General features: G+C 36.3%; 3 protein-coding genes across 7 annotated transcripts in view; 1 reads left to right on the top strand and 2 right to left on the bottom strand.

Moving 5' to 3' along the window:
* Positions 1–661: 661 nt before the first annotated feature.
* On the bottom strand, positions 662–7,508 carry LOC120624790. 3 transcript variants are annotated; one of them, XM_039891524.1, is made up of 8 exons: positions 7,278–7,508; positions 5,891–5,939; positions 4,860–5,014; positions 3,840–4,053; positions 2,928–3,045; positions 2,704–2,771; positions 2,454–2,597; positions 662–1,483 (listed from the first exon to the last, which is right to left on the bottom strand). In XM_039891524.1, the coding sequence occupies exons 1-8, from the start codon at positions 7,280–7,282 to the stop codon at positions 953–955; spliced, it is 1,284 nt and encodes a 427-aa protein (XP_039747458.1). In that variant the 5' UTR covers positions 7,283–7,508; the 3' UTR covers positions 662–952. The 3 variants fall into 3 exon arrangements, with proteins under 3 accessions (XP_039747458.1, XP_039747459.1, XP_039747457.1); XM_039891525.1 differs by lacking the exon at positions 7,278–7,508 and adding an exon at positions 6,840–6,945; XM_039891523.1 differs by lacking the exons at positions 5,891–5,939; positions 7,278–7,508 and adding an exon at positions 6,840–7,100.
* Positions 7,509–8,752: 1,244 nt separating this feature from the next.
* Positions 8,753–16,957, top strand: LOC120624603 (uncharacterized protein F54F2.9). Its single transcript, XM_039891246.1, has 8 exons — positions 8,753–9,005; positions 9,813–9,961; positions 10,698–10,869; positions 12,398–12,624; positions 13,347–13,518; positions 14,292–14,522; positions 15,030–15,179; positions 16,229–16,957. Exons 1-8 carry the CDS (start codon positions 8,862–8,864, stop codon positions 16,358–16,360), a joined length of 1,377 nt encoding a protein of 458 aa, XP_039747180.1. The 5' UTR covers positions 8,753–8,861; the 3' UTR covers positions 16,361–16,957.
* A 1,892-nt stretch (positions 16,958–18,849) lies between these two features.
* LOC120624559 (hemocytin) overlaps positions 18,850–21,839 on the bottom strand; it is an 89,075-nt gene continuing 86,085 nt past the window's right edge. For 2 of the 3 annotated variants that reach the window (XM_039891191.1, XM_039891189.1), the window contains 3 exons: positions 21,118–21,270; positions 19,740–19,919; positions 18,850–19,010 (listed from right to left, as the gene is read on the bottom strand). In XM_039891191.1, coding sequence (XP_039747125.1) covers positions 18,988–19,010; positions 19,740–19,919; positions 21,118–21,270 — 356 coding nt within the window. In that variant the 3' untranslated portion in view covers positions 18,850–18,987. The remainder of the gene's footprint in view (positions 19,011–19,739; positions 19,920–21,117; positions 21,271–21,839) is intronic. The other variant, XM_039891190.1, reaches the window with a different exon arrangement.

The raw sequence follows: 21,839 nt of genomic DNA, 5'->3' as shown, positions 1-21,839 counted from the left end.
ATCCTCTGACAAGAGATATAATTAACGTATCCACCTGCTAAATCACGGGAACATGGAATAGGACAAGTTTACCCCCGTTTATTTATACACATATATTATTTGGATATTATTTCCACTTGTGCGCCAGTGCTCCGAGAGTTGATAAAGCTGTGGGAGAAGATAAATTTATATCCTTTCCCCGGGGACATAATTGTCTCCTGCCCATGCTAGCCGGGAAGTCTATGTGAGATAATAAATAAACCAAAATTGATTGAACGTTCTTCTAATCGTATGTAATTTTTGAATTAGATAACCAAAACTTAAAGTAATAAAACAGTAATGAACATCGAAACTATTTTAACATAACGACATATTTAAGTGGAAAACTCCATAATTGATTTGTGACTGGTACATCCATTCTAGTATTTTTTATCTATAGCTGTGCTACACGATTCATTAAAAAAAGCGTCAGTTCTACTGGGATAGCACAGTTTTTTGTATTTTTTCTTTAAATTCCTGTAATTTAAAAAATAATTCTGTAATTTCAGATTTCCTTCTACATATATTTTATCCATGCAAAATAGAATATGAGATGTATAATTTTAAAATATTTTTTACACACTTATAAATAATTACTAGAAATTCAAAAATGAATAAAGACATGTTCAATAAAACATATAAAAGCGGCATAAATTGACTTTATTATATTAAAACTGAGCAAGTGAACAATGGTCCAACAAACTCATTTACTTAAATCTAAGCAATATAATTGAATAACATTTAACTAACTAGGTCTTCCTCTCGAAGTGAGCACGTATTATACAATCACAACATCGATTTACAGATGATCGTCAGATGACATTTACTGCTGGGGGATTTTTAGAGTAGGCCATGAAGTCGTTGGGTACAGTCATAAACAACTATTTCAAAATTAGTATAATTATTAAACTCCGTTTTTAATGGTTTGGCATTCCTAGAACTTATGATCCGTTCGCGCAGGTTCCCCGTCGACTAATAAGGGATCATTTTCCTCTTCCAATCTTGACGATTTCGAGCTGTGTCTTGAAGCTGACACACGTTGTGTAAAATTGAGTAAATTGGGTACAAGAGCTCCACTAGGTGTAGCTGGAGCTGACCTTGTTAATAACTTTCTGGTGCCCGGGGGAATTTTTGATAATGGAATATATAAGCTCGATTTTCTTGATTTTGCTGTTTTTCTAAACAAATCATGACGTCTTTGGCATCTTTCATCAATTTGTCTACGAAGCGTGGATTCCCTGGATTGCGTTGGGCTTGTGGGTTGAGGTGGTGATTCACATCCTCCTGGCGTATCAGGGGAGTTAAGGAACAGGTGTCGTAAGTATGCAGCACGTTCACAGTAGGAGTCATCGGCGTTAGGAGAAGCGCGACGTGGGGGTGGTGACGAGCCAAGGCGTGGTTTGCAACCTCCTTCGCAGTACATATCACAATCAATAAGCTCCAAGTCTAGATCATAATTCGGATCCTGTGGAGATAAATATAATACACGTATAGTGTACCCAAAATAAAATGTAGGATGAAGTAATTATTATTCTTGTTCAAGCGGTGATGCCTAATTGTTAGGGCTTCTTATTTATGTTGGCCTATCACAGGCTCTTATGAAGCGTTCATACATATATGTTTATATAATTGTAAGTGGATGGTGATAACTTCGTTCGCCAACTTAAACTCAAAGCTACGAGGGTTCCAAACGCACCCTGTTCTAAGAAGAGCCTACCTAGAAGAACCAACTAAGTAATTTTTTTTTTAATCACCATCTCATAGTAATTTAATATTAAGCTATGAAGTTAGAGCAACTTACACCTAAGCTTTTTTATTGTTTCCACCTAACCTTCCTTAACATTAAAATATGATTAATATGTCGGCTTACGTTTTATATAAACTTTGAACTTATTGAGAGACATCTCAAAGATTTCATTAGGTAATTTGTTATAAAATAATATACAATTGCCCTTGAATTAGCAATTTTATGTAGCCTAGTAAACTGCACAACGGGTTTACTTTTGTTTCTAATATTAATATTGTTACAGTCCATTTTCTTTTGAAATTTTGTTATATTTTTATGGACATAAATCAAATTTTCAAATATGTACTGACTATAGTATCCTTGTACCTCTTTCTTTTTATAATTATGTGCGTTTATTCATGCAACTGAACATCAATTTCTAAAACGGTGAAGTTTAACCTCGTGAGGAAACCGGCATGCCTGAGTTTTCCATAATGTTCTCAAAGGCGTGTGCACCAATCCACACTTGGCCAGCGTTGTGGACTAAAGGAGAAACCCTTCTCAGTCTGAGAGGAGATCCGTGCCCTTTTGTGGGCCTGTAATGGGTTGTTGATCATTAAATCATTATAATGAATTGTTATTTTAGGTAAATATTGCGCGGTATAAAAACACTTAGGTCTTTTTTGATTAGTTACGTAAAAGATCTCACCGGTGACGTTATAAGACTTTCTTGAAAAGCTTGATCACGCCGCGTGTTTCGTGGCTCTGTAAGCGAAGATAAGGAGCGCAAGACTGAACGTCCGCATCCGTAATTGCTGGCGCAGGAATATGGAGGTGGTATAACAGAATTAGTCTGAAAAAATATAAACATGTTTTAATGAAGGCCCATTGATTTTCTAAGCTAAACCTCTTTAAGATATTGCTATGATAAATATATTTTGAATTAAGAAAGTGCTCACCTCATTCGCTGCGTTGCAAATAAAACTTGAATTGAGAGAATCTGCCGTACTCGTTGCTGAGAGCGAACCTACGAACAAAGTTATGATCACCGTGTTATGGGAAATGATACCATACAGTTACGAAGGTAGTATATAGAAAATACTGCAAGTAAAGGAGGACCAAGTTATCGCTTTAACTAAAGAATTCATAATCACATAGTGTATCACAAGAAACGGTTACGTACCTGGAGCTCGTATGACATAATTCCGAAAATAATGCACCATGAGGTAACTTCCCCCAGCTTTACCATCTCCTTCTCCGCACGTGATAACGAGCGGGTAGAGGTCTGGTTTGGAGGTAACCTGCGTAAAAACAAAAATAAAATATGTTTAATTAGTGTTGATTTTTCCTTCTTTTCTGCAGCGATGATGTAAAGGTTTGATGTAATTTTTTACACAGAGAATTATCTCTAGCACCAGAAAAAAAGCAAAAGGCACCAAGGTTGATTTGAATTCCAGGCATGCAAATCATCAAGGACAAAGATTGAAAAAGTTATATAAAAGTGTCTTTTGAAAGATAGTAATTTATTTTCGTCCCTAATACATTCAGGATTTATAATTGAAATAGAAATGGTGAAAACACTGCAGCTGTATGAAAATGTATTCCTTAAAAGTTGTCTATATTAAATATCTTTATTTAAATTAAACTATGCTATCATTTACAATGCTTCGTAATAAAGGGTTGGGTGATAAAGCACCGGAACTATATATACTAATAGATTTTAATATAAAATAATCAAATAAAAAATTACACCACTTAATTATTTGTACTTTCTGACTTAGTCGTACTAAAGAGAAACTTTGTAGGTGCGGATGGAATTGTAAGTACGAGTAAGTTAAGTTGTAATTTGACCTAAATGCGATTAAGTTCACTGTTCCAATTTATCGTCCTAATTAAGTTATATAATATTGATCATGTGGTGTGGGTGTTACGACACAAACAAACTTGAAAATGTATGGAAACGAAATTGAGAGTTCTCAATTCTTTTAATCTGTTACTTCTGTATTAATATAATGTGATGTTACCCATAAATAATAAAAAAATAATTTCTAACTGAGATATGATACACAAAATAGGTTTACAACAGGGTAATTACTTCAGAATATGGTGGCGGCGCTTGGTGTATCGACCCACATCGGCTGTACCGAGGAGGAGGGTACACTGAGCCGGCTGAGTCTTGGTCTGATCTATTCCGAGGCACGCAGCAGGCGAAAGAACACATGTATATACCACTGGGGCGCCGGTACAAAAGGCACCATATACAGCACAAAAGAATCACAATAAGTGTCCCAAGGAGAAACAGAACTTGCCTGTGGAAAAGAAAGAAAAACAAAGATAAGTACTATTAAACTTATGCATATTCAATTCTTTGGAAATAGCAGATAGAAGCAGGCGTTACTTTGCGGAAATTCATAATAATATATATCCATAATAATTCGTAGTTCGGAGTATAGCAAATTAAGCTTATTTTCATAATAAGTAGATATATTTTGAAGTAGCATCAGCCAATGGCATAGCAAAAATTGATTATAGAGGACATAAAGCCAGTGTAATTTGCCCGCGATAAACGCTATTTAATCAAAGAACCGTTCCTCTATTAGATAGAAGCAGGCGTTACTTTGCGAAAATCCATGATATAAGTATTATGAAAATAAAGCTTAATTTGCTATACTCCGAAAGCAACAACAAGTCAACAATACAAAAGTTTACAATGAATAATTGTAAAGTAACAATTATTAATTGTAAAGTCAACATCTCCCTGAGGATGCTCCGTTTTCTGAAACGTGCGTAGAGGGTACATTGCCTGTTTGTGTGGAGTATGAGGATTGAAGAAATTGTAAATTACACCATACAGATTCTCCTGATTTTCGCGGATAATAGCAAATTAAGCGCTATTTTCATAACCGTCCCTCTTATAAAAATGGTTTTACTACTTTTCTAGTTTTATATAGCAAGATTCAGTCAAAAAATAAAATTATTAGGGACCATAGCAACTGCCATTTAAACACGTCGTTTCGGAGTCACTACAAACAGGCAGACTTGATGTTTCTAAAATGCTTAAAAAAAAGGCTTCCTTGACATTAATTATAATTAAGATTTTTTTTCAGAAACATACCATTGCGAGTACCAGGAGTTTGAAAAAACCTCCTTCAAAGGATCTCCAGCTACATAAGGAGGGGCTTCGGAGGACGGTGCACAGCAATCGTCATCACAACAATACCAGAGTGGGGGGCACACTCGGCCGTCAGGACACGGAGTTTCAGCTGCACACTGATACCAAAATATAAACATTTTGATTTTAAGGTCTTGGATCAATAATAGTACTATATTATAAGGATCAGGAACTAAAATAGATCGCCTAAGTGGCCATGTTTCAATACAAAATGTAGAAAAAAGTACCATTTCCATAAAACTCGGAAAAGAAGCTTCATTATCTTTTATCACATCATTGGATAAGAAATAAAGAAAAAATGTCAATCTAAAATAATAAATTAATTCTAATTATAACTCTTAAACAAAACGTAACATTGGAACTATGATTGGAATATAATTTTTGAAATAAGACCACGATAGTATTTGTGTTCATATTTTTCGAGTCGTTTTTAAAGTGTTTATCGGGACTGAAGTACTATTATTGATCAAATTCTTCGAAGGTTCAGGTTTATACTTAAGTAATAGACGTGAGATATAACACATGCGCAAGAGTTAGACACTTTAGTCAGTGTGATCACATACCGGCTGAGATACTAGCACTTGCGCGGACTACAGTAAAGCTAAGTGGCAAACGCACTCGCAAGCCAAAAAATATGGTCCTTATTTCTTTAATCATAGTGCAAAATAATAAATAAATACTTGTTAATAAAAGCGATCATTTTCACTTTGTACCACTGTCACTGGCATTCAAGGCTTCAGCTGCTGTGTGTCAGATAGTTAAAAGAGTTTAATTCGATAAAAAAAATGCGTAAGGTTTAAAGAAAGTTTTTAAAGCTTAATTTTGATTGATTGTTAAATAAATAAATGAATTTCGTGATATTATATATATTTATATATATTTCTGTGACTACGTAGGTAAATATAATTCTAATATGCAAATGTAATGAAGAATGAGTTAAAAAGCAAAGTTGAATGCATGCATAACTAAAATACCATTCTGTCCAATTGATCACGCTGGAAATGGTCCAATAGAGTCGAAAACCTGGTAGAACAACAATAACTTGAAAATAAATAAAAAACACATTAGCATTAAGAAGATTAAAATTAGAAACAGTAAAAATAATTTATATAAATGATAAAAATATTGACGTACATGATTATTTTGAAATACTTAGTAGGTACTTGTTGTAAAAATGTTTCGCAAGAGATTTTATAATTTTTTTTGCTGTTTACATGTCTTTTATGACTCAGTTATTACTTTAGCTTCTATTATTTTTTTATAAATTTTTTAAGAAACACTTTTTGGTTCATCATTAAGGTCAACGCAGAAGATTAACGTTTAGCTTCGTACAAACTGTTAAATATTTGTCCTTTAAATACATTTTAACTCTAATAAATATATGAGGCAAAAAAATATCCTTCGTTTTGTTTTTCGTTTTTACTACTATAATATCTTGTTAATCTATTTGTATTTAATCGAAATGATATTTTAACTATCCATGGAAAAATCTTCGAGGATCTCTTCTAGTTTATCGTTCGGGCTTAGAACTGCGCTGACCATTAGAATGCATCTTACGCGGGAAATTTTCATTCCGTAAGCGTGTATTTGTCACATGGCGCATGCTTGTACACCGATCGATAGTCCTGTCAAGCCTAGACATAACTATTTTTGGAATTCCCTCTTCCAAATTTCCTTTAAAGTAATATAACGATGGATACAATAATAGATAAAGTAAAGATTTTACACACTGAAAATTAAACATTGTACACAACAAGAAGGAACGTTTTGGTAGTGGATCTTAGTTCAACGCAATACTCAACAGAATATTTATGCAAAGATTTATTAGAAAATTATAATGTACATGCACGGTAGGACATTTGATACTAGATTAAATTAAAATACACTTATTACGTGCGCGTAAAAAATAATAAATCTACGTACCGGCTTGCTTAGCGTGACTCCCAGCGTTGAAACACCGAGGCAAAATGAAATCATGATGAATATAAACAAATATTTTGGACACGACATGGAGAAAATTATGGAAAACTCATAAAAAATCGATAGCCTAACTCAATGTAGTTACAACTTCCCATTAATACGCAGCGATAAACGAAATTTATTTCTACTATATCATTTCCGTACGTGCCTCCCCCATTGGGGAACGCGTGAAACTGAATTTTCTTGTAGATTCCTATATCTGAAACGGCCACTTAATACAGAGCTTCCCCGCTACTTACGGTACTACACTCTTCGCTAGGCGCGAAAGCCTTTTGAAAGTAGCCTTGGTTCTAAATATTATGGTCTATTTTTAATTGAACATTGTAAGCATTGGTTTTCTCTGATGACTTGATAAGTAAAAAAGTTTAAAATATTACTTACATCATTTATTTTGCATTACAAAGCCTTAGCAAAATTTATATGTAGGAATACTTTTCTTTAATAGGTAATTTTGATGATTAAATACTTGAAATTTTTTTTTAATCAGTCTATGCCGAACTCCTGGTGCCATGCCGTGTGAATTGGAAGGCCGGATTCGACCTCGGTAGGTCAATTTGGGAACTTATAAATTGGTACTGGTGGCACGCTTCAACAGTGCCTATTTTACGAACAAATACGTCTTGCTAAGTAAGAACCCTTCGTCATGACTAGCAGTTATTAGTATATTATCCATAATCCATGGGATGCCGCGTGATTAGGAGAAGGTATTTATTTAATAAAGCTGCCACACCCTATCTTATTTTTTCCCCGTCTTATATATGGTGAGATTGCGATCAAGACTGTGCTATCCTGTAGTAGAATACAAAAAATCTGTAAAAATTCAATACTTCTGTATTACGGGCCCCAAAGAGTAATAATAATAAAAAATAAATATACTACGACAATACACACATCGCCATCTAGCCCCAAAGTAAGCGTAGCTTGTGTTATGGGTACTAAGATGACTGATGAATATTTTTTATTAATAATATACATAAATACTTATAATATACATATTGTTATTAAAGAGTGTTTAGTAGTAGTCGTAGTAGTAGTATGAGTTGTATACCATCTCTCCCATGATAAACCTTTTGCCTGGTTACATCATAAAATAGAGAAAGAGATAAATAATTGGCTTTCGATCGACCTATATTTTAAAGTCAAGGTTAATTTTACACAAGCATACGTAAGCAAGACAAGCTCGTGCCAAGAAAAAATCGGAATTTATTAGCTTTCCTAGGTCTATGGCGTCGAGTCGTCTACTCATCGTTAAAAGCCGTAGCACCGTATCAACAAGCCTTTTGACGCAATGCCAATCGCTATGCAAACCCATTTTGTAATTGAACTATACCGCGAGCAAAATATCCCCACAGCCTATCAATGTGCCAAAGCGGAAATAGTAATCCACTCTTTTAGGAGTGAGAGGGATTTGAAAATTAAACCTTTTATGCTGTACAGGTTAGCGAACTATAATAATCATTATTAGTTGTCAGTTGTGATAATTAACGAATTTTCCGATGTAGACAACACAAACTATTGTACTATTGAAGCGAAGCTTCTTTGCATCTACCGGACATTTAGGATATGAACGTAACTCAGTTAAAGTTAAACCAGAGCAAAGCAAATACAAAAGATTCTGCTGTTGTGGGCGTTAGTGTAAAATGAATGTCAAAATTAGTTTGATTAGATTTTGATTGATATTTCCATATTTTAATGCGGATGTCTCTAAAGCTATAAAGTGTGTCTAAAATGAAGCAACTTCATTGTTTCTCCATTTACCGATATTTTATCATCACTAATTTCAATGACAACGTCAACGTGCTGACTTTGACATTTAATAACTATTTTCCCAACCAGTGATAGTGTCACAACTCAGAACTCACACATCATACGTCAAAATCAGTTGGTATTTGGTTGTAAAAGTAACGTTTCGCGTGTAATAAATATTTTGGAATTCAATAAATAATATTAAAATGTATTAAATGAATGGCACTTACAATGCGGTGCGTTATAGTTTTGCTATGCGTCTCAATACTGAGTGTGGCGGCCTGGGACGATGACGATTTGGAAGTATTTGACGCGGTTGATGAAGTTAACCAAAGTTTCTATGAACTGTTAGGAGTTCCACAGGTATGGGAGATTTTTTTTGGATATACTGTAAAGTCTTACCGATGGTGTGCGACGAGCATCGAGCGGAAGATTGAAATAATTGAATAAGTAAGATTAATTTGAACCTTCGGAAACTGTACCTCATTGTACACCAAGGATATGCAGCTAAACTATTTGTTGCCGCCCTCAACCCCGTCTCGAAGTATACGTATAGCGGGAGTAGGCACGGCGTCGTGGTGGGTAGAAGTATTTTTTGAAGAACAGCTAATGAAAGTTTGTACTGGAAAAATTTAGTTATCAGCAGTAGAAAGTGAGCAAAGAAGTAGAGAACTGCTAGTCCTGTATGTATTTTTTTCCAATACAGATTATCCCTTGACTGTTATCTCAGCAAGTGGTAATTGAGGATTTCTTTAGATTATTACAGTAGCCTGTTAATCCGTTACGGTTTATGGTTGTTCAATTGAATCCATACTGCTAATCTTTAGCTGTGACTAGATACAACCCTACCAACCAACATGTTCCATGCCACCAAACCAGATTCCGGTTGCCAGTATGATGCAGCATTAGAGAAGTAAGCCTGTAAATTGAACCGGAACGCTTAAATGCTTGGCAGCATTCAGTAATTATTAATTAATACTATTTTCTCTAGTCCAGTAAGCGTCCTATTGGACAATGAGAGTGAGCAAACAGAGCTCATCTGTGTTTGCATACACTGAAACTTTTTATTGTATTATTTTATCTTCCAAAACGACCCTTTCTAAAAAAGCTACAATACAAGTTTTGTAAATATATAAATTGTTGAGAAATAATATGTCTATGATTTGCTAGGATGCATCACAACAAGAAATAAAGACTGCCTTCAAGAAACTTACTTTAAAACTTCACCCAGACAAAAATGATGCACCAGATGCTGACATGCAGTTCAGGAACCTAGTGTCTGTCCACAACATACTCAAAGATCCAGGGAAAAGAGAAAAGTGAGTAGCGCACACTAATATTATAAATGTGAAAGTGTGGTTGGTGGTTTGTCCATGTAATGTATTTAATGAAGGGATGCCTGCCATTGCCAGATGGGTGAGCTGTCCTATGTGAGGACCATTCCACCACATTCCACCATTTGTATTTTTACATCAAATATGGTCCTTACTGCCAGTGGGGTGCACTGGGTTTCTTAACAGGGTACGCATACAGCAGGAAAATTGCATAAAATGGAAAAAATCCTCCTCTAATACGGGCTATATTTAAATTTTAGGGTATGCAGTGCTTTTGTGCATGTATGAAGTGCACGCCACTGCTTACTGCACGTCCTAACCAAGCAATGACATGACTTATTCACTGCGGGTAATGGTGGGAGCTAGATTTAAGTAACAAAACTTGCCTAGACATTGTCCCACATGTTTTTTAATGTAGCTCACTCCTGATCCATCATGCTGGCCAATTAAGGATTGATAGACTTTCCACGCATTTCAGAATGTTAAGGAAACTCTAAGGCCTACTGGTTTCTTCACAAAATTTTCCAAAGCAAGTGATATTTTAAAAAACACATAACTCCGGAAATTTAGACCACACAAAACAAGAAGGCTATCATTGTTATTTGACATCGATCATTGGGTAACATTTTCGCTTTCAAGTATACACAATATAAAAATTGCACATACCACATTGTATTAAACTACTCATTTTTCTTAATGAAAAGATTTTCTTAATATAAAGGTACAATGAAGTGCTCAAGAATGGTCTTCCAAACTGGCGTTCAGCCGTATACTATTACCGACACGTGAGAAAGATGGGTCTCGCTGAAGGCTCCATTATCATATTCATAATCGTCACTTTTGGACAATACGCTATTGGGTGGGCGGCGTATGTGGAAAAGCGATATACTGCTGTAAGTACAAGTGACCTTTATATAAATATTAAAGCTTGAGAGTTTTAATTTTTGTTTAATTCGCTTGTTCACCCCTTAAACTGATGGGACTTTACGCGGCTTATTCTTTGTTCAACAATGGAGTTAATATGTCTTAGTACTATATTTTGCCCTCGGCGTCCGTGTATGTTTTGTCCGTGTTTGTTTTTTTTGAAAGCATATCGTAGGAACAGTTTTATTGGGAGATGTGTGGCATCCAATTAAGTTTATCTTAGTATTCAAGACGAAGTTTTCGTTGTAAGTAATACAATAAAAGTAGAATCAAAAGATTCAAGGAAGGAAGTATCATCATCATCATCATATCAACCCATTACGGGCCCACTGCAAGGCACAGGTCTCTTCCCATAATGTGAAGGGTTTAAACATTAAAAATAAAACAAAGTATTTGCGCTCGTGTGAACATGTCATACGAGTTATATAGTTGTTTAAAGCAATCGGTGTCAGCAACTATCGCGCGATATTTACTTCAGTTTGAGTAGAGCTTTAAGGAATAAGAGTGAAGTTCTTTTCTTACTTTCAAATAATGAAGTTAAGTATAAATAAGATACAGAAATTTAATATTTAAGGCTAATTTAATCAATCAAGTTACTCATTGATGAGTTACTCAGTAGCTCATAACTGTCCACTGCTGGACAAAGCCTGTCCTAATGGGAGGATTTGCCTACAATCTCCACGCTGAGCAGACGGGTTGGTGATCGTAGTAGATGGAAGTAGTAATAAACGGGTCGCTGCCCGTACTCTGATATATTCCCTTAGACACGACACCAGCGAGAAGGCGTGGTGACAACATTCATTCCGATCAACATTCCGATCTGTAGTCAGCAAAAGTGCTAGAAGTCTTTTGTATTTGACAACAAATACTCAGCCATTCAGGCAACTGCAATCTAAATAATGTACATTTGGTGCGAGTCTTATGCACCACGAAGTATCTGACTTAGATTTCGAAATAACTAGGTACAAGAAAAATAAAGAGAATAATAAGAATTATACACTTTGAAACAAAATCGAATCAATTTAATGTAATTAATGGTCGGACTGGACCGATCGATGAATTCCTAGCTTTCCGCACTTCTTCTGGCAAAGTTTCTTAATCACACAGTTTAAGTTTTTTTTCATGATCCTCAAACACTTTTCAATTAATCCTATACTAATATATAAAGCTCAAAAAATCTTTCAATGTTGGATAGCCCATTTATCGAGGAAGGCTATATATCATCACGCTAAGAACAAAAGGAGCTTAGCACAAATGAAGAATGTTTTAAAAACGGTGTTTTTTCCATTTGGGATCTTCCGCTGTTAAAGTTTCGATAAAATCATGTATGACAATTTTTCCTGTTTAAAAGTTCGAAAAAAAAAGGTCCGCGACAGCATATGTCTATATTTTAAGGTGGACTAATACGCGGACGAAATCACGAGGGAAGTAGTATTATTATAATTTAAAAAAAAAGTACCTTAGATAGCTTCAAATTTTGGACCTCTCTTAAAACAGGAACAGATACTGACTACTAGAGGTAAAAAACATTTCAAGAAATCTGGGTTTGAAACTGGCCTAGCGGAAATATTAGAACAACTGCCTAAACCTAGTATAAAAGATACACTGCCTTTTCAAATACCTCGGGCGATCTGGTGGACGATTACTGGCATCCCATTCGCTATTATGGAGTTAAAAAGGAGAAGGAAAGAGTTGCAAGAAGAAGAGAGAAGAAAGAAGAAGAGGTATGTAATTTTTCTTGTTTTTGTGTTAAATTTAGTGCACTAGCTGTACGAATCTTTTTATGAGACATTGGTTTTTGTTAGGTTTTTCATGTCTGTTAATTAGAATTAAATTAAGCTTAATTTAAAAAAAAAGGTTCACTTAAGCCTGCAACTAACTACAGTGAAAAACCTTTTAAGTGACATATAAAACATACGGTAGATATTATATAATAAAATTGATTTAAATTTTGTATTATATGTAATATTGTGTTAATTAAATAAATTGATATTGAAATCGAAACCGAAACCAAGGAATGAAACAACTGCATTTTTTACATGATTTTGTTTCGAGGGGCATAAATAACGTTGCGTTCCGTTTTCTTGATTCAAATTGAATTTCTGTTTATTTGTACTTCTTTGAAATGTGTTGACGCTTCTACAAATCTTGCTAACTTAAGATTTGTCGATGATAAGCGGTGCGCATGTCTGTTGATCTTTTCTTCTAACGAGGGCGAAATACTTGTTTGGATGCCAAAAGTAAAAAAGGGGATGGCACAAAAAGATATCAACCAGTTTTGCCAGTACGGGATTGATATGCGTTTAATTGGCAATTAGGTACTTAAGAACTGACAACTGACTTAAACCTTTGCTATCAAAGTTTATGTTTAGCATAAAAGGAAAACTAAAGCAAAGATGGAAACACTACTTGTCCTAGCTAAATTGATCGGTGTCTGTGTTATTAGGGAAGAAGAAGACAAGATACGCGCCGAACGCGAAGCGGCCATTGCGGCTGAAAATAAACTAACTGGAGCCGCCAGACGAAGGCGTGCCTTCGTGCCACCCGAAAGAGAGTGTTTGCTGGACGCAGCTGCCGAGCCCGACGATGACGCGCCAGTTGTGCAGGAAGTCAAACCCGTGAGTAAAAGTACCAGGACATAAGAATTTCTGAGTAGTGTATTAGTTCCGCCCATCCAGTTAGGTGTAAGGCTGTTAAACAAAAGCGAAAAACTTCACACCTCGATATAATTTTTTTTAAATATTACAGATATGTATATTAAAATTGTGTACAGAACAGACGACGTGCTTTAGTGCTAAAAAGTTAAACCAGTTTGCATAATAATTGTCACAAACAAGTCATTTTGGTAGCCCGATTCGATCCAGTTGATTTTTTCGAATGTTTCCATATAGTTTATCGACTGCTGAAGTCGCAATGGGCAGGGCACATGGCTCGGAAAAACTATGGACGTTGGGGTCTCAAGGTGCTGGTATTGCGACCTCGCACCGGGTAACGCATCGTTGGTAGACCTCGACTGTGTGGACGGACAAAAGCAATCCAGTCTCAGCAAGCTGTTGGACACAAGCGGCTCAAGGTCATCGAGTTAGGAACTCTCCACAAAACTTTTAGTTCCAGCAATGGACGTCCATTGGTTGACATGATGATGAATTAACATGCAGTTTTAGTTCTGCGTTCCGATCATATGCACCTCGTCCACTCTATCTAAGCACAACTTTGGTCAATGCAACCAACCCTGTCGGTTTTAGCAGTCAACGTTCGTACAATGGTTTTCAACACAGCCATTCTCACTGATTAGTGGCTTTCATATCTACTGTCTACATTATCTTTGGAAAAAAACCTTATGCCTTCAGATTCAATTGAGTCAGTTTCTTAAACAGAATGGTTTCCACAGGCCGCTCCAGTAGTAACAGGCGGCCTATGGACGGACGATGATTTGGCGGAGCTTGTCCGTCTAGTCAAGAAGTACCCGCCCGGTGCCGCGGAGCGATGGGAGAGGATCGCAGAAGCTATGTACCGGAGCGTGCCAGAAGTCACCCACATGGCGGCTAAACTGAAGGAGAATTGTTACAAGATACCTGGACAAGAGACAGTCGAAGAAGCTCCACCCGAACCACCCAAAAAGGTAATTTTCCAAGGCTCGATAAGCAAAAATGATTTAGCTTTAGCGCAAAGCGAGGCTCAGTGATACTTTGGGATTATTTTTCTTTGTAACAATGATATACAGCGATCCAGAATTTCTGTATATATATATGTGTATTTCAAAATACAAAACTTATGCCCGTTTTTACTAAATCTACGAATCTTCTTAATCGGATGCCTAGTGATTTACGTGAAGTGAAGAAAGAAATAACGTTTCACGAACTCTTATATTGTGATGTCTATCGCCGTTAAGCGCCGTCTAAAGTTACGACACCTTCGGCGGAACGAATAGTTTAGGGGACTCGTAAACTGACACTTGACACATGAAAAAAAATTATTAGTTTTTGTAATAAACAAAAAAAAATGAGAATACAATCACAAAATACCACACCTGTTGGCAAGAACCATAGACAAGTTAGGTTATATTAGTTATTATTACAATTTTTCATGAAATTTATAAACATTGAATCGATGATGATGATGTGTCCAGGTGAAGACTCGCAAGGCGGAGGAGAGCCACGGCGGCAACTGGTCGCAGCAACAACAGCGCGCCCTCGAGGCGGCGCTCGCGCAGCACCCCAAGGGTGGGGCGGGTGACCGCTGGCAGAAGATCGCCAATCAAGTGGCCGGGAAGACTAAAGTAACTCTCTTTTCTCTCTCTTTACTCTCTACTCACTCACTAACTCACGCACTAACTCAATTGCTAACACACTCAGTCACATATTAACTACAGAACGACTTCTAGACAATAGAAAAATGTCTTTTGTAGAGATATCCACGATGTGTAATATTTTAGGGTATACTTTCGGTTCTTTTTGCCTATTTGGAAAGTGTTGATGATTTGTATGTGATGTAATAAGCAATCATCAAAGTAACAACAAATAGTATGTATAATTGTATTATATAAAAGAAATCCCGCGCGCAATTTTGTTTTTTGTGACGTCACCAATTATTCACAGTTCATTTATATAAAAAATATGCATCAGTCATCTTAGTTCCCATAACACAAGCTAAGCTTTCTTTGGGGCTGGATGGCGACGTGTGTATTGTCGTAGTATATTAATATTTATTTTTACCCGAAAACATTTTGCATTCGGACAACAAAACGTTTCATAATGTCTTTTTGGTTTATTTACCATCTATAGCGCCACCATAAATAGTGAAAGTAGCAAATGTTCCGCTTGGGTTGACTTTGAGATTTACTTTCAACGTTGGAATAAAAACTTACCAAAGTTCGCGAACTGGTTATATAATGCCGGATGCAATAACTGCGACATAATCTTGAATTCGAAACATTTTCCGTAATTAACATGTGCTCTTGAGTACAAACTGTCACTGTGCGACATTATTTCATGACTAGCTATTGCCCGCGTTTTTAGTCTGCGCTTATTACGGTATTTTTTCAATGCCTGTGATACCACCGATAACAACTCCCTTCAGACCAGATCACAGCAATGCTGTTTGACGGCAGAAATATTAATGGCGATCAGTGGTGTGCACAGAGTTTTTGACCAGGGTATGCATAGAGAAAGAATATGGCTTGAAATTGAAAAATTCTTCTCCTTTAGAGACATACAATAATTTTAGGGTAGGCAGTGCTTTTGTACTTGTATGAAGTGCACGCCACTGATGGCGGTAGTGGTACCCCGTACGAGCTCTAACTAATGGAATGTAACCTTGTGTTTCCAGGAGGAGTGCATGCAAAGGTGTAAGTTTTTATCCGAATCACTGAGGAAACAGAAGCAGAAAGAAGAAGAAGAGCAGAGAGAACAGGAGTTACAGAGAGAAAGCACAGAAGCAGTCAGCGAGAGTGATAATTAAAATTAATAAATGTATGTGTATTGTATATATATCCCTAATGGACTCTGATTTTCTATGACAATCTAATCGTATATCTATAATCTGTGGCGACAACTAGACAGTTTTAATTTTCTTTACTTTTTAATTCGATTACCTTCGCCCCTGACCTATTCCTATTATAAGGACTGGTTGTAAACAAATGACAGCCTTAACTTTGTCTCTGGAACTGCCGTCATAGTAGAAAGCTTAGATTATATACAGATGATTAAATTGTTGTTACAGCTTCGTTTAATTTCTTATAATAAATTAAAGACAAAAGCAAAGTTACAACAGCCTTTTGTAGTATTCCATTGTTAATAAGTTTTAAAACAGGCATTTTGACAGTTATTGTATGTAGAGGTTTTATGTATTTTTCATGCATTTATACTCCCACCATGGCTGAAATGGTTTAGGTCAAAACAGCTCTTATGAAAATTAAGCTTAATTTGCTATACTCCGCGAAAAGCAGGAGAATCTGTATGTAATTTATAATTTCTTCACCAAACAGATCTTCAAGATTGTTATTTAAAACTATTCACTGTAAATACTGAATTGTTAATTGACTTAACAATTATTCATTGTAAAGTCACCATCTCCTGAGGATGCTCCGGTTTCGGAGCGAAACGAAGATCTGTTTGGTGTGGAGTATAAGGATTGAAGAAATTATTATTCTTGCAAACTTTTATTTGACTTGCTTCGTAAGTATATCTGTTTTCCGGTTCAGATTTGAAACCCGCACTTGCAGGTATCCAAATGAGTTGTTTCGCTTAACCAACAAGCCCGAACTAATCGGTCTTCCGGTGAGTCAGAATTTGTTGAATTTTGTTCAAAAAAGTTATATTAGCCTGATTGATAATGAAAACAGCCATAGAACCGCAGAATTAAGATCACACAGAATCCTCATGAAGCCTATTGCATGCATAGTGTCCAAGAACAGTGAAAACGGCCCGCGTACCTCTCACTTTACACTCGCGTAATGGTGCTAGCTCACAAACTTTTCACATTTTTCTCATTATATGGTAAACGTTTAGAGGTAAAATAATTGCTGTCAAATGCTAAATGGAGTGAAGTGACTGCCGAACAGCCTGTTCGAGAAACACTACTAGAGCGGAGTGGTTTTTGATGCTTCAATATAAGTCGTGTACAGGGTTTCTGTATGTTCTTCATTCTTTGATAAGAACTTGTTTTAAAATTATGTGATCTATTTAATATCTATTTCTGTATAAACTCTCTGTACATTTAGTTAATGTTTCCAGTGCTGTGTTGTTTTATATGAATTTTTAAATATATTACGGTTATTCCAATTTGTATTGCTTCCTTTTTTATAGTCCTAAATTCCTTACTGATGAATTTAATCATAGTAGATTGTTCAACAAGGGGGCAAAGCAATGACTTACGTTACGGGCGCCGGGATAAATACAATCAAACTAGGGATTTTAGAGTAACTCCCGAGCGTAGCGAAGGTGTTAAGAATCCTGAGTGTAGCAAGGGTTTAGGAGCGCCCAAAACAAAACCAGCTTAAACCCCGAGTTGAATCTACTATTCACACCTCGCGCGGCAAAATAATCAAGTTTTGGAGTGATATTTTTTACAAGCTTTACTTTATGGTTCGCCCTTAACAGGGTCTGGTAAGTGACAGGGACGACATCATAAGTTAGAGCGAGATAGTAATATTAGAATGAAAAAAAATTCTTTAGATACTCCCTACGCGATGTTCCAACCATAAAAGCCTCTGCGAACCCAGTACAACATTACTTACTATACTATGCTATACTATTTTGTTTATTGTTACTTAGCGATTTAGCGTTCCGGTACGAAGCCACACCACATTATGGGTATCGTTATAACATAAGTACCCCTAACTGGTGAGTCCGCTCCTATCTTAGACTCCGTCATCACTTACCACCTGGTAAGATTATAACCATGGAATAAAATGGAAATGGATGCAAAAAACGTGCGTGTTCTTATGTACACGGGTTAGAAGTTATACTTCTTTAGCGTAAAAAGATAAAAATCCTATCAAAATTTTATCTTGTACCTTATTTTACATTTGCAGAGAAAACGACACCAAAAAAAAAAAGTTTAATACATTAAAAGTTGTATTATAACGCATTCTCTCATCTTATCATTATCTTATTATCGGACTACAAAGTTTCACTGAACACTGAAATTTAAGATTTTTGTATAATTTAGCCTTAGCCTGCAGACTTTAACAATTGAAAGTGTACACTGTCAAACTTTATAGCTAACTTCAGGGTGTCGGTTATTTGTGACGGTGTGCGCGCATCGTAAAAAATGAGCTGGCGAACGGTGTATTCCCCTCTCACGCGGTTTCGCAACTACCTTCATTCTGTTAAAATCGTGTAACCATGTGAGAGCGCATTTCGTAACATCGTATCATTTCACTCCCATGGTATTTTCCTTACGCCGCTAAAGAAGTATAACTTCAAAAAATGCGAGAAAATAGATTGTATGTTGTCAATTCATTTATTTACAAAATTTCAAGATTACATTATCACTGACCTTTGCTTTATTAACAACTTTTACATTACAACTAATTGTTTTGACAAGATAGAATAGATATTTATTTTATTTTCATGGAATGCAGGTTAATAATTTGTACCGGAACCTTCTGGAAAAAAAAGTTTATTTTAGTCATTGGTGAATGATTATTAATAGTAAGTAATAGTAATAGTAGTAGTTCGGAAATCTGCACCTTAAGCGGTGTAGTGGCTACACTTCAGGGGCAGATTTCCGAAACGGCTAGACTTTGAACGGCCTTAAATTGGAGTTTATGAGGCAGTTAGAACATAAAACGAAGTAATATAGGCTAATTTTTTTATTTCGGAAATATCTATGCGAAGCATGGCGTTGACATCGCCAAGGTTCTGATTCCTGTCTGGTACTGAAATTTCAAAAACACAATACCCAATAAAGTGTGCGCTTACGCGGACGCGGGTAAAGTGGGTGCGTGCTTGGGTTCGAATTCGCTGTCACCGCTTCAAACTTAGAACATTAGAGATGATATAATCACTGTCTACTGCTAAATGGTATGAAGTGACAAAACGTTTGTCCGGGAAACCCAGTGGCGTGCATGCAGATGATATAAAATTAAGAAAATCTCCAGTACGAGTTATAAAAAACTCAAGGATAGGCATTGTAAGAGTTATAAAAAGCCTACCCTTAAGTATTTATAACTCGTACTGGAGATTTTCTTCATTTTATATCATATGCATTGCCTGTGCATACTCTCAATGCACGCCACTGGAGAAACCAATCTAAAGTGGATTGGTTTCTGATGCTTCAACATTAGTCGTGTACACGGTTTCTGTACGTTCGTAATTCTGTGGCGAGGACCCACCTTCTTGCGGCGCGGGCTGCCACGGCCGCTCGGCCGCCCCGCAGCCGCGGCAGCCGCAGGTGACGGGGGAGGCGACGCGGTGCGGCACGCGCGTGCCGTCATCGCAGTCAAGCGTCAGCGTGATGCCGCGGTAGTGCGTCGCCTGGCAGCACTCGCACAGCGACTCGTGGCGGCCGGCCTCTGAGCAACGCAAAGTCAAACTCAAAGTCAAAAAATCCCGTGCAATTTATTCACACACGGCGGAAGTGTAACTTCTGAAAAGTAGCCTACGAGAGATTGAGGTGGATGTAGAGTATCAGAACTATTAGGATAAATTTTCCATGGTAACTAGAATAGTTAAAAAAATGTAAAATGTTTTCAATCTCACTGTGTCCTGTACATTTATGTGTTTGTTTCTTTATCTAGATATTATTCGGTTTCCTTGGTAACTTAAATAGGAAAAAACCAGATAAAAAAGTATATTATATTTCTGTATCATTCTTTGCCGGCTACATCCCACACATTTTTGTATTTGTGTCTCTTACCTGTCGTTTTTTCCGTTGCATCCCGTTTGAAATCACAACGATTCTAAAGAAGTTTCACTTCAAAAATATGTCTATTCAAGGGCCATAGATGGCACTTCTGATGCCTACATTACATGAGAATATTGATGAGGTGGACGGACGACATTAGGCGCGTCGCAGGTAGCCGCTGAGTCCAAGCGGCTCAGAACCGTGGAATTTGGAACACCCTACAAAAGATCTATGTCCAGCAGTGGACGTCTATCGGTTTATATGATGATGATGATTGAATGACCTTTACTTCAATATTCGCAGAGTATCACTATATATTAATATCATGTCTTATATAATGTTCAATGTCAACTTTCTTTCTATTTTGTCTTATTACCCATAAATGATGTAGTTATGGCCCTGCCGTGAAGATGTAAAATAAATAAATAAGGAATAAATAATAAATAAATGAGAAATAATAATAAATATTCTACGGCAATTCACACATCGCCATCTAGCCCTAAAGTAAGCGTAGCTTGTGTTATGGGTACTAAGATGACTGATGAATATTTTTTAATGAATAATATACATAAATACTTAGAATATAAACACCCAGATACTGTAAGCCAGTCACATACATTTTAGAGTTTGATTCCATTAGTCCAAGGCCGTGGGACGAAGAAAGCAAATGCGTACATGGTAGTGAGATGATGGCGATTACAATTTAAATTCCAGTTACGAGTAAAATCGTGTATAATTTCACTCCCATGACTTTTCCTAACGCCGTTAAAGAAGTAGACTTTTTCCTAAAGAAGTAGAACTTCAAAAAATGTGTTTACCGCCAAAGTAATATAACTTCTGACACGAAGACACGAGTTTTTTCATACCTTTACTGTAGATCGTGCTGGAGTCGCAACTACCGCGGCACTCCTGGAAGCCTGGTATCTCATGCTTGTTAACGCAAAGACCTTTGAAGCTCATGGGTATTCTGATCAGACCCAGCGTATCATTCTGCGGGATCGGCGTTGGTACACATTTACCTGGATGAATAGAAAAAACCTACTTAAACAATCCATTTTATGACAGTTAAAAAGTAAATACATTTTTGCATAAATCGAGATTGAAAACTTTTGTACAAATAGTGGGTGTTCCTCGATAAACTGAAACCCTTTCGAGTGTACAGGTGATATTATGTCGTATGATTTTCTGAATTATTTTTAAGAGTCTGACTCCAATACTCTTCATCAGATCTATATAAATTAATTTTATAAATTTAAAATGCATATAAAAAACACTAATAAAAATTATAAAAATGTATAAAATAAAATTCGAGTCCAACATGGAGACTATTTTTTAATAATATGTGTGTGTACCTAACAAAGTAACTACTGTCACTTTATTAGGTACGCGTCGCATAGCGAAGATACTATTCGCGGTACTACGTCTTTTATTTTCAATAGGGTTGTCAATAAGTTAACACTTAGAGTTTTTTGATTTCGTTTGAATGGAAAAATAAATTTGCTTCTTTTCATTTAATATATTTACAGGTTGATTCCTTATGAAATATACTAATATACTTATGCACCCTTCAACAGTATTTCGTGATTCA

Source organism: Pararge aegeria, chromosome 6 (assembly GCF_905163445.1).
Source record: "Pararge aegeria chromosome 6, ilParAegt1.1, whole genome shotgun sequence".
NCBI classification, from domain to species: domain Eukaryota; kingdom Metazoa; phylum Arthropoda; class Insecta; order Lepidoptera; family Nymphalidae; genus Pararge; species Pararge aegeria.
The sequence above is the reverse complement of the archived record's forward strand: the minus strand, read 5'-3'. Positions and strand labels throughout refer to the sequence as shown.

What these genes read in the sequence shown, in the direction of transcription:
- LOC120624790 (XM_039891523.1), bottom strand. Translation starts at nt 6,926, where the DNA reads ATGTCGTGTCCAAAATATTTGTTTATATTCATCATGATTTCATTTTGC. An exon ending in TTATGTCATACGAGCTCCAG is followed by an intron (nt 2,772 to 2,927) that starts GTACGTAACCGT and finishes CTTTGTTCGTAG; the next exon opens with GTTCGCTCTCAGCAACGAGT. An exon ending in AAAGTCTTATAACGTCACCG is followed by an intron (nt 1,484 to 2,453) that starts GTGAGATCTTTT and finishes TTATCTCCACAG; the next exon opens with GATCCGAATTATGATCTAGA.
- LOC120624603 (XM_039891246.1), top strand. Translation starts at nt 8,862, where the DNA reads ATGGCACTTACAATGCGGTGCGTTATAGTTTTGCTATGCGTCTCAATA. An exon ending in GATCCAGGGAAAAGAGAAAA is followed by an intron (nt 9,962 to 10,697) that starts GTGAGTAGCGCA and finishes CTTAATATAAAG; the next exon opens with GTACAATGAAGTGCTCAAGA. An exon ending in CACCCGAACCACCCAAAAAG is followed by an intron (nt 14,523 to 15,029) that starts GTAATTTTCCAA and finishes TGATGTGTCCAG; the next exon opens with GTGAAGACTCGCAAGGCGGA.